The following is an 11,910-nucleotide window of genomic DNA, read 5'->3' as shown; positions in this document are numbered from 1 at the left end:
AGAGAGAGAGAGAGAGAGAGATCCCCCTTCAGAGAGAATAAACCCCAGCAAGGTCCCAAGGGCCTGCTAGAGGCTGGACAGGGCGAGGATGAGCCTGTTCCCTGTGAGGGCACCAGAGCCCAAGCCCCCAGGGCATGGTCTAGGTCCTCCACCTCAGGATGGCAAATAACTACGATTAGTAGTGAGTAACCCTGAGGCAGGGCAACTTGCAGGCCCCAGGCCAAGAGCCTCAGCCATGAGAGAGCCACAGCTCATCTGGCTGGCATATCCACAGAAACAAGATGAGAGGGGATGCCCTTTTCAGGGTGACCTTCCTCTGGACCTGTGCTGGAGTGTGGCACCTGCCATCATCCCTAGGGTGCTATCTCTTCTGCCCCACAAGCCAACTGCATGACATGCTCCCCTTGCCTATGCTGCTCCTGCTCCAAGGTCACACTCCTGACCTTGGCTTGGGCCATTACGAAAGCAGCAAGCAGGGGGCGGTGCCCAAAGGAAACCTGAGTTTGGAAGTGACTCTGATCAGGACAGGTCATCGGTCATAAGTCCTAGTAAGAAGGAAATGACGAAGACATACGATTGATCACAAGGAAATGAGAAGAGATGGTGACTGACACACCACCTCTTCCTAGCCCAGGGTCCCTGAAGGCACAGGGCAGAAAGGCCAGAGAGCAGACGTCACAGGCAGGGCCTGCCAGACACCCTGGGGCTTGAGAGGCTGGACACTCAACTCTGTAAATGAAAGTGCCTGTTTGGAATGAGGGTGGGTGGGGACCCAAACAGGGAGCAGAGATGAGGCCCCTTGAGGCCGATGGGAGACAGGCTTGCAGCATGTGGACAGGAATGGACTTCCAGCTCACTGCTGTGAATGGGCACGCCTGGAAAATTGCTCTGAGAACCCCAGTGGGGCAAAGAGTCTGGACGTCTCTGCCGAGGCCGCTGGAGCTTAGGAGGCCAGCCCAGCATGCATCCACATTCCCAGGTCCCTCACTGTACTTCCAGTGGCCCAGGGAAAGTGAACACAGAGACCAGGCACTCTGTCCACACTTAGGAGATGGAGGGATTCACTTAGGTTCTATCTTGACCTTGGGGTGGGGCCCCGAGCAGCCCTGGGCCCTGCTCTTGGTACTGAGGATGGAGAGGAAATAGAGGCCATGGCACAGTGTGGCCTGGGTGGCAGAGAGAAGGAATCAGGACAAAAGCAGGAAGGCTGAGGGCTTCTGTTCCTGTGGTTCTGCTATAGGAAGGCTGACCATTGCTGTATGCTGGTGGGAGGGCTGAGGGGCTGCAGGCAAACCCTTGCCAGAGCACTCCCACCCAGCCTAGCCTTCCTTTCCGGCTTCCTGTTGGCCCCAGAGGGTGCGGGAGATGACAGGCAAGGTTGGCTGGCTCTTCTTGCTTCTCCAGCTAGGACTAGAGACCCTGACCTCAGGGGGATATAGACCAGAAACCCAGCTCAGCTAGCTGCCTAAGAGAGACGGGGTTCTCCACGCACACATTTGTGAGCCTGTGACTGGGTGCTGTGCTAGAGGAGTCACTGAGACCCTCCAGATCATAGCATGGGCACCTGCCAGGGGCAGGGAAGGCCTCACAGTGCAGCAGCTTCCTCAAAAGCAATGCTTCCTCCCTTCTCTTTCTTCTCCTCTCACTGAGTGGTCTCCAGTAGCCTGACCCTAGGAAGCACTGCCCTCCTTATACCTCAAGGATAACAGAGCACAGAGCCACTGCCCATGCTGAAGGCCAGGAGGATGCCACGGACATCTCAGGTTTTCAAGGGTCCCTTCCTTTGCCAGAGTGTCCCAGTTTCCTGTCCCCTACACCCAGGCCAAGTTGCTCCATGGTGGTGTCTTCAGTGCTGACTCCAGGGGAGACACATGGCCCAGGCTGGCTGATCCCTGAACACCTGGCTATGTGACTGGTAGAGACAAAGACGTGACCCATGCCAGGCCACTGAGACGCCACTCTGAGACTGGTTAGGAACCTGGGATAAAAGCTCTTTTTTTCCCCTGGCTCCCTATGGAGGGAAGGAAGTGAGCCTGGAGTGTCCAGAACCAGCAGGGAAAGCATGCCTGGGAGTGTCCCGGGGGGTGGGGGTGTGCAGAGCTAGAGGCTTCATGACACTGCTTGGCCCTGTCCAGCTGAGCTGGCGGGGGCGGGGCGGGGGGAGGGCTGTCCCAGGACCTTTCAGGACGTGTATTTGCGTTTCTGTCATTACAGAGTCCCAGGAAAGACAAGGAGAAGTGAGCAGAGAGCTGGTAAGAAGGCTGTGGCCTGCTGGCAACTGCTCCTGCAGACTTAGGACAGCGAGTGTGGGGCCTCACACACCTGCCTGGTGGCCTTCAGGTGGTGGCGGAGGGAGCCCAAGCTGCTTAGCTGTAGCACTCAGGAGGCACTGCTTCTCCACCCACCATCTCAGGCCCAGGGCGGGGCAACGCTGCTTGTGAAGCAAAGTGTAGATGAGCCACAAGTCGAGTGGACAGACTGTACTACCATGGAATCCAGGACACGAGGGACAGGCCAGGCACTGCCAAGGACAGGGGCATCAGGGGCGAAGCCAAGGACCTGAGAATGGGGGTTTCTGGGAAGGACACCAGGGCCTGCATCAAGTGGTGGGTGTACTTCTCAGTGGGGAAGCATGCAGATGAAGCAGCCAGCTGACAAGGCCTTGGATGGCTGCGTTTGCACATGATGCGATGGCACCAAGCGCCGCTTTTTTCTGAGTGGGAACAGAAGGAAGACAGGCACAGAGTCATCCAGGAGGACTTGTAGGACGAAGAGGCTGAGGTAGGGTGTTAAGTCAGAAACAGAGGAGCCATTGCATGGGGTAAGGATTGGGCCCAGGGGATGGACCCCGGGGCCTGGAGAAGGTGGGCAAAGGGCAGCTGGGCTTGAACGTGAATTCCCTGAAGAAGCCCAGTGCCCTCTGCAGCTGCTCTGTCACTTCCAGCCCTGCTCATACACTTGCACAGAAGTCAGAATCCTTGGGACCTAGACAAAGCTGGCCTGGGCTTGGGCCCCTGTGGCTTCAGATGCTCAGAAGGACCCATTCTGAAGAGGCTCAGCAGCCACCTAGGTGGGTGTGAAGAGTGGCTAGCACGTCATGTCCCCTTAGGGTCAGCTTCCCAGAGGTTAACTCTTTGAGGCTGATTTCAAAAGATGTCTGACATTCCTCGCTGCGGAGGAAATAAGAGCCACCGCCAACCAGCCAGGCGATGGACTCACGAGTCCTGAGTATCTAGCTTCCATTCCTCAAAACGGTCAGTTTGCTCCTCAGCCTCCCAACCTTAGCCTGACGGGGTTGCCAGCCATAAGGGAGCATGGCTCTCCCTAAGGTGCATGGTGAGGGGCAGGAAAGCTAAGACGGCACTTGTAGGTAAGAAGGCAGAAAGTGTGGGGAGAGGGAGAGGCTCCCGTGAGCCCTTCTGGGTGACACAGGACTCAGGCCTGTGCTCAAGCCAAACCCAAGGGAGCACCCGTCCCTTTGCTGGTTTTGAGGGCCAGTGGGAGAGTCCAGGGGCAGGCACAGAGCTGCCAGGGGCTGTGCACCCCCCGCCCTCTTCCACAGCCACTTACAACCCACTTAAAGTGCTCTTGGCAGGGTCACCTGACACAGGGACAGGCAGTAGGAGCAAAAGCAGTAAAACTTGTTCGTCAGCTCTATTACTACAGGGGCACACCACAAAGATATACAGGAGAGGCACACAATGTGCACACAGACACACACACACAGACATAGGCGTGACGCAGGCTCATGCCATCTGCAGAGGACATGTGAAGACCCCAGGAGTGTGTGAACTCAAGGGACTCTGAGGCAGCAAGGCGTTTGCCCAGAGCACAGCCACTCCCAACAATCACTTTACACAAGCACTTCTCCCTAGAAGGCTGTCCTCAAGCACAGGGCGGACCGCGGGCTGTGTGCATGGTGAGGAAGCTAACGGGAGCCACCCACGGTCACCAGGCTTGGCTGGGTAGAGTGGCCACTTGCAGCTGGCTCTTAGGGTACAGGGACCGTCACCTGTGCAGAACTCTCAGTGGGCCCCAGGCTGTCTGTCCCACAAGGACATCATCAGGCTGGGCGGTGGACAAGCCCAGGAGGTTACCAGGAGACAGGGGCCGGCTCCTGGGGCCTCCGTGCAGCTCAGGACTTCTGCTCTGTGGCCCTTTGTTTCTTTCCCACAGTGTGAGACAGCCGACTTCCTCAAAGTTCCCAAATGTAACCAAACCGGGGAAAACTCCTACCCCACCACAAAGATTCTGGTTCTGCATACCTTCCATATCCCTAGGGGAAAGACGGAACCAGAAACTCCTTCCTGGTAGCACTCAGAAAGCCAAGGGGAGCAACAGCCAGATGCAGCAGGGAGGCATAGGAGATGCCAGAGGTTCAGCAAGGCCGGGGTGTCACCCGCCTCACTGACAGAGAGCAGGCCAAGACTCTGAGTTTGGCCAGGGCACAACTGAACAAAACCTGGCCAAGCACACTATGGGTGAAAAAGGAGCCACACACTGAACGTGACAAGCTCAGGGGAGGCCTGCGTGGCCCTACAAACTTAGAAGCAGAAAGTAACCACAGGGTGATCTGAACACACAAATCTCTAACTAAACGCAGGTCATGGTGAGTAGTCATGTCCTAGGCCTGTAGCAGCTTCCTTGACAAAGGTCAATCTTTACCTTAAGTGAGCCTGTCTTTTGTCTTTTTGCATCTGTGATCACATACCTTTGAAATATCAGTGTAATCTTTTTTTTCCAGACCCCTCAGGGCACAAGCTCGGGCACCAGAGCAGAGGCCACAGAACCTTTCACTGTTATCTTGTCCCATGCACATACCATCTCTCTGTGCCGTAAATGTTAACTATTCACTACCCTGTACCCACCAGTGCAAAAGAACTGTGTGTCTCTCCATCTTGCTTTTTATCCAATCCCAGAGATTCTCCCCGCTTTGCTTTTTCCCACCCTTTTAATCTACCACCAGTGAATGTCATGTAACCTTCCTGACAGCTCCTCTTTTGATTCTAATGTATAAAATAAGCTGCCAGACTGCCATTCTCCAGAGCGTTTTCTCCACCTGCTGAGATTCTGCCTCCCAGAGATTGTTGTCAGTTTGGCTCAAATAAACTCATAAAAAATTCTCTATAGATTTGGATGTTTCTTACATGGACAATGGTGTGCAGGAGTCAACAACAACAACGACAACGACGACAAATCCAGAAAGCCCCAGGAACCCCTGGTTCTGGGTGGGGAGGCTGAGCTGGTGGCTTTGAGGAGACAGTAGCAAATCAAGTCCAGTCACACACAAGATGTTTGTCTGCATGGGGCTGAAAGGAGAGCCTGCTGGGAAGGCTGGGAAGGCCCTGTCTCTGGCAGAACTGGTCCCCTGGGCTGGAGCGGAGTGTCTGGTAGCCAACTCTCGGAGCACACTCCTGCACTGAGACCTCTTCTTCCCGCTTTCAGGTCCCAAGCATCACTCTGACCTCTGTCTGGCAGCCTCTGGGACCACCCCTCTCAAACCGGGCAAGCACAGGGCCACTTACAGCCACTGTCGGGAACAGGAAACTTTCCCCTTGCCCTTTACATTTCGTTTGAATAATTCAAAAAACAGAAAGCAGACTAAGGGGAGAAAATCAGACCTTAATACTTGCACGTGGGGGATTCATATAAGCATGAAAATTACAAAGACAGTGAGGCAAACAGAGGTATATATGTCATTTTGGACTCAAGAGGGGGAGGCAGGCAATTCATAGGTAGATGAGAAAGAGCAAATGTTTACTAAATTTCTGCCAGGCCACCCAGAAACAGTAGAACACAGAGGGGAATCTAGTGAACAGGTTTCTGTTTGGACCCTCCCTATGCGTCACATTTCACTCACATGTGCTAAGCCTCCTTTCCTGAAGCAGGATTTCCTATCTGCGTCTCTTTACGCAGGTGAGGGGGAGGTAACAAACTCAAGTTTAGTTTATTGGGCTTTCATTGTTTTCTATTTGAAATATTTGACCCACATACCAGCAAGGGTCTAGGCAACCATTTCTTTATCCAAAAGCACTTGAAATTGCTGCAAGTATTCTAGTGACCCCATTAAGAAGCGGGGTTCCCATATTCCATGAGCGCAGTGGTGACCTTCTAGGATACTTGGTGGCTCTGACCCAGCCAGGACAAACAGCCAGCACAGGACTTGCCTGGGTCCCCCACCCTGTGCCCACTTGGTGGTGAGGCTGTCTCTTTTGCCCCTTGGTGGTGAGGCTTCCCAGGCAGAACCTCAGTGGCTCATAATCACACACAACGTGCTGTGATTGGTTCTTTCAGAAGCAGGTGATGCTTCTGAAGTCAAGTGCCTCACAAGAGAAGCCCAGGCTACAAACCCTCACAGCCCTCATGACAGGGGCCAGGGTGCAAACTCGCAGAGGCTGGTCAGAGGGCCTGCAGAGGGGGAAGGTCACCAGAAGGAGGACAGGACAGCCAGAATGGGGGGAAAGGGGAGAGAAGAGTTCAGAGAAGGAGAGGTGTTAAAGTTGCAACACTCGTTTGTGTTAAAATTATATCATTCATTCAAGCACTCACTACTGCCAAACATCATGCGATGCTGAGAGACATTGGCTATGCCCACAGTCCAGCTGGGGACACAATAAGGGACAACCACAAAGCCATGGGATCAGTGAGAAGAAAAAGTCATGATGTGGGCAGCAGAGAGTGGCTCTCCCAGCCTTGGGGGAAGGCTGGGAGCTCACAGGCCCCGCAGAGAGAGGGGACGTAGGGAGGCAGAAGTGTTTATCTGCAAGGGCTGGAGGAGGGCTGAGACCCACAGAGCAGGAAATCTCCTAGACAGCAGCCAGCAGGGCCTGGTGGATGGGGCCCAAAGGCTGGGAAAGGGCTGTCCCCATTTCCTCCGGTCTGGGTCTCCTGGGGCCGGCCTCACTCTGGCCTTGGTGTCCCCACTGCACCCCGAGGAGAAAGCAGCCAAAGCTTTTGAGCTTGAGGATGAAAGACTCAGCGCCCAGACCACTGCTCCCTGTAAAACAGGGCGGATGATGCCGCCACCCTTTTTGGCTGGTGAGCAGCCTGATCATCTTTGAAGATGAACGGGGCTGGGGCCTCAGGAGGAGTCAGCCGGGCACAGGTGGGAGCAGGGCTGGGTTGGCCCTGCCTGATCAGAACAGAGCCCAGCCCAGGGGGACAGAACACGCCACATTTCTGTGCACAGCCCCTCAGTGGGCCCCCCACCAGCCCCACCGGCTCCCCTTCCCTCCTCTGCTCTGGGCCACCTCCCTCTCAGGCCAGGATCAACCCCAGGTGGGATGGAGCTGCAGCAAAGGCATCTGAGAGCCTCAGTGCCTCTCCCACTGTCCCGACCAGCGTGCCCTACACTTCTGGGGGACACCGCTATGTCACCAGGCCAAATGGGTCATTTCCAATATGACAGCTGACCAGGGGATGCTTCACAACCTCCTTTACATGCATGAGAACAGTCTTTGAAATAAAGGATACTCTCAGTCCACTAAGCGAGGTCACAGAGTGGCCCTAAGGAGCCTGGAGGTCATACTGCTCATGTGGCCAGACCGGACACACCGCCCCCTTTCCCTCTCATCATTCCTCTTCGTCTTCCCTCTTTTTTCCTTCACCCAGCACAGTCCTGAGGCTTGCCTCCCAGACAGACCACCCACCCCCGGACACCCAACTCAGCCTCCGTAACACTCTAGTTCCCCAGGAAATCACTGGCACAGGACAGGACATGGGGACACTCACACGCTCCCAGGAGGCAGCAACTTTGTAAGTGCACTAACATCTGGCTCAGCTGAGGGACAACCTCCCCTACACGTTCCAGAAGAGAACACACACCTGGGGATTCTCATATCTTCTTACCGGTCCATTTGCGTTAACATTAATTAATTCATTTATCTGATTTGCAGGATGCCCAAAGGCTGGACTTCTGGATCAGAGTGAGCTTTTGGAATGAGCACCTCACCCAATTAGGAAGATGCCTATCTGTATTCCTCATACCGGTCCCCAGGGCCGGGGTGCTCGAGATCTGCCCCACTCCCCAGGGAGCCAGGCTTGTGAGTCCAGAACTGAGGCCCCCACATCCACCCTGCTTGATGTTCACCCCAGGGGCCTCATGCAGCACCATTCCAAACACCACCACTGCCAGCTAGGGGTCCTCACTGCCCTGACTCTTGCTAAAGCATGGCTTTTGGGAAAGTCAGTGAGGAAGAAGAGGGAGGCCAAAGACTTGGGCTTAGTGACAGCCACATAGAGCTTGGACCCAGCTCTGCCCCTGGAGAACAGGGTGCCTCTCGCGTGGGGTCATTATCCTAGTCTTACTTCCCACTCCACTCCCCTCACCAGCATTTCTGCTCCTGTATCCTCTCCAAATGGTGCGGTAAGGCTAACGGTGGGGGCGCCCATGGTGGACAAAGACGTACCAGGTTACACAGGATGCAGCAGAACCCGATGCGGGCTGGGCAGAAGAGTGGCTGACACCTGTGCACACAGCGCCCCACAGGGCCCGGGTGAGGGCACTGTCACAGGCTGAGCCCAGACCAGGAGCACGTCCTCATCAGAGGCGCAGCTTGCTGGTCTATGTCTCTACAGGGCCCACAGTGGGAAGAGCAGTGAACAGCCTTGCCTTTCCGCTCCCAGGCGAGGTGGGTAGGTGCTGGGTGCTCACCTCACGGTCTGTCTCGGCGCTGGCCTTTGGCTGTTGCTCCTGGAAGGACGATGAGGTCTCAGAGCCCAGGTACTGACTGAGGGATGACAGCTTCATAAAGCTCAGCAGCTGACTGAGCACTAACAGCTGGGGAGAAGAAGGGAGGCTGTCACTCTCGGAGGGTGGCAGCAGGGTGCTCAGGGCCCCTCAGGGACTCTGGACCTGGTTGCCTGAGCTGGCAGTGGCAGGTCAGAGTATGGACTTCCAGAACCTGGATCCACCTGTCACTTGGGAGCTGAGTGTCCTGTCTGTAAAATGCAGACAAGCACACACCTTGTTCCCAGGAGACGAGGTCACACAAGCACACAAGGCAAGCCCTTCCTGAAAGAGGTAAACTCAGAAGAGCTGCATGGATGGAGGCTGGATCCACTTGCCTGCAGTAAGCAGATACTTGCGGTTTAGAGGAACCAAGAGCAGCAGAGGGGGTCTCCTCTGCCACCAGCAAGACCCCATCCCCGCTGAGGGCTGCCCATGCCTGCTGGCCCACGCTCCCATGTCCCTCTTCCCGTTTAACTTGCTCCTGTGGGGGTTAACCGCTAGGGGAAGACGAGAGGCTGTGAATGAACCCCCCATGCCCGTCATCCTCACACCACCTGCCCTTTTCATCACCCCCCACACACCCCTATATTCCTTCCAGAGACTTTTAAAGCAAATCTAAACATCCTATCATTTTACCCATAAAGAACTCCTAACAGAAAAAGATTTTCCCCCCAAACATAATCACAATACCATTCTCTTGCCCACAAAATTACCAAGAATTAATTCCTTATATGACCTAACATGTTCACTTTTCTTTGTTTCAAATATGTCCTTCTACAGTTGTTCTGTGGGAAGCGGGATTCCCCACAAGGTCCGCACCCTGTATTGGCTTGATGTGTCACTTAACCTGCTAGCTCTGCCCCCTCCATTTAAATTGTTCACCCTCTCTCAACAAATGGGCCAGTGTCCCCACCTCCAGCTGTGGCCTGCATAGGTCCAGGTGTCTGCAGTGAGCACTCCTTCCCACCCAGCCCTGGTGCCTTATTTGGGTAGCCTCAGCCAAGCCTCAGAGAGGGCCATCCAGTGAACTTGTGGACAGGCAGGCAGACATGCTCCGAGCCCCTGGCCCCTCGAGGCTACATGTAGCCCTGGGGAGGGGAGGTGGTGCAGAACCAAGGAGCAGACTCAGGGGAGTTCACTGAGGCACTGTCTCTTCAGATGTAGCAGGTGCAGAGTGGCCAAAAGGGTGAGGGCCGAGCCCCCCAGCCTAGCTCCCTGCTCAAGCCCAGCCTTGCCCGGAACACCTGGCTTCCTCCCCCTGACTCATCTGCAGACACCTGCTCACCGTGGGCTCAGACAGCCCACAAGAGCAGCTGGGCTGAGGGCTGGGAGTCAGGCCTCTGCTCCTGTCTGATCCCTTCAGAGGGAAGAGGATGCAGCAGGGAGAGAGAGGGAAGGTTCTAGGGAAGACAGGCTCAACCTGGAGCCTCACCAAAACCGCAGTATGCCACCTTGCTCAGGCCTTGCGAGGCTGCGGTAATTTCCAAAACAGTGCTGCCTGCTTGAGGCTCACAGCTGTGCAAGCACAGTCCTCACCCCCAGAAGCAGCCCTCAGGCGGCAGGCAGCCTCACCCGGTTGGACCCTCCCAGCTACGGAGCCCTGGGTGGGGCTAGGCTGGGTGGAGGAGGACACTAGCTCCCATGTTCTCCCTTACACTTGCTTAGCTCTGTGTATCAAGCCTCGACCTTCTGATCCCTTTTGTTTCCAGCTCAGCCATCCACAAGACAGACCCCTTTCTCCCAGAACGAGGGCTTGTTTGGGCGGCGGTCCCGGCTGGGCCATGGCCTGACCAGCGCACCTCCCCACCTTGGCCCCATTTCTGGGAGCCAGCTCTGTAAACACTCAGCCCTTGAGGACAGACTATGCCAGGCCAGAAGCAGATGATCACCCAAGGAGGCGGGTCTCCACTGGCCTCGGCAGTCTGCCCAGCAAGAGGAGGCAGCAGAGTTCCAGCTCGGGCGCTGTCAGCACGGCCTGTCTCCTGACTGCGGCCCCCACTTGCCCAGGCTGGGGTGTGTCTGCAAGGCCCTGCTGGCCTCTGTTGCTTCCTGGAGCCTGTGCCCTGACCGGGCCTTCCGAACAGGTACTGCACAGCTGTCCCCTCCCCAACTTCCAGCCCCTGTTCCAGGCTCACCTGCTCTGCAAGGCCAGGCTTGCCCAGCTCCCCACACCTCTGCACTCTCCATCCGAACTCCACACTACTGTATTTCTGTGGCATTTATCACCTTTTAACATGCTGTGTAATTATTATTATGTTGTTGTTGTTGTTTTATTGTTTTTTTTTTTTATTGTTGTTATTATCTGCCCACCCCACCAGAATGTAAGCCCCATAAGGGCAGTTCTGTTCACTGCAGTGTTCCCAGAGCCTAGCACAGTGCCTGACACATGTGCATGTTTAATCCTCATTTGTTCAATGAATGAATGATAGCTGGCAGAACTGCAGCCAGCCTTTCCCTGGGAGATGCAACCCTCAGCCCCGCTTTGACCTTGGCCATTTGAAGCCCATGCTTTCCAAACTCCAAACAGGAAGGCATGACTTGACAAAAGAGGCTTGCTGTGTGGCAAGAGGTAACCTGGGACAAAATGCAAACTCTGGCTTTCCCCCAAACCTGTTCCACCTGTGCCTTCCTCAGGGCTCTCCGCCCTGCCAGATGTGCAGATCTTAGAGTCTCCTCTCTCACATTCTATATCCTGCTGTCTGTCCTTAGGACATACACTGCAAATCTGACCACTTCTCACCACCTACGCCACCACGTCCCCAGGCTGACTTGCCACCATGGGCTTACATTCTAGTGGGGCGGACAGATAACAATAATAAGTAAATTACTACGCTTACTGCAATCGCCTCCTTCCTCCCCATGCCCAATAGTCTATTCTTAATACAGCTGCCAGAGTAAATTGTAAACACTTTGCAAATCTGGTTACATTTCTCCTCTTAAAACCTTCCAAGGGCTCCCTACTTAGGCATGAGAATCAAAGCCCCACCACTGCCGGAGTCTCTGAGGGAGTGACCTCCACTTAGCGGGCAGCCCTCCACTCCTCCTGCCCAGCCCTCGGCCCTCTGCTCCAGCCACACTGGCTTCATGCTTTTCTCCTAAGAAGACTTTACCTGCTCCAGGGCCTTTGCACTTGCTGTTTCTTCTGCCCCCAGAAAACTGCACAACTCCTTCAGGTCTGT

At 55.2% G+C, this 11,910-nt stretch overlaps 1 protein-coding gene across 1 annotated transcript in view; it reads right to left on the bottom strand.

Annotated features, from left to right (window-relative positions):
• FAM178B (family with sequence similarity 178 member B) overlaps positions 1-11,910 on the bottom strand; it is a 70,814-nt gene that overhangs the window by 7,763 nt on the left and 51,141 nt on the right. Inside the window, exon 13 of the mRNA XM_006909473.1 lies at positions 8,654-8,779. Coding sequence (XP_006909535.1) covers positions 8,654-8,779 — 126 coding nt within the window. The remainder of the gene's footprint in view (positions 1-8,653; positions 8,780-11,910) is intronic.

This window comes from Pteropus alecto, unplaced genomic scaffold (assembly GCF_000325575.1).
Source record: "Pteropus alecto unplaced genomic scaffold, ASM32557v1 scaffold223, whole genome shotgun sequence".
NCBI classification, from domain to species: Eukaryota; Metazoa; Chordata; class Mammalia; order Chiroptera; family Pteropodidae; genus Pteropus; species Pteropus alecto.
Note: the sequence above shows the minus strand (reverse complement) of the source record. Positions and strands in the feature narration are given on the sequence as shown.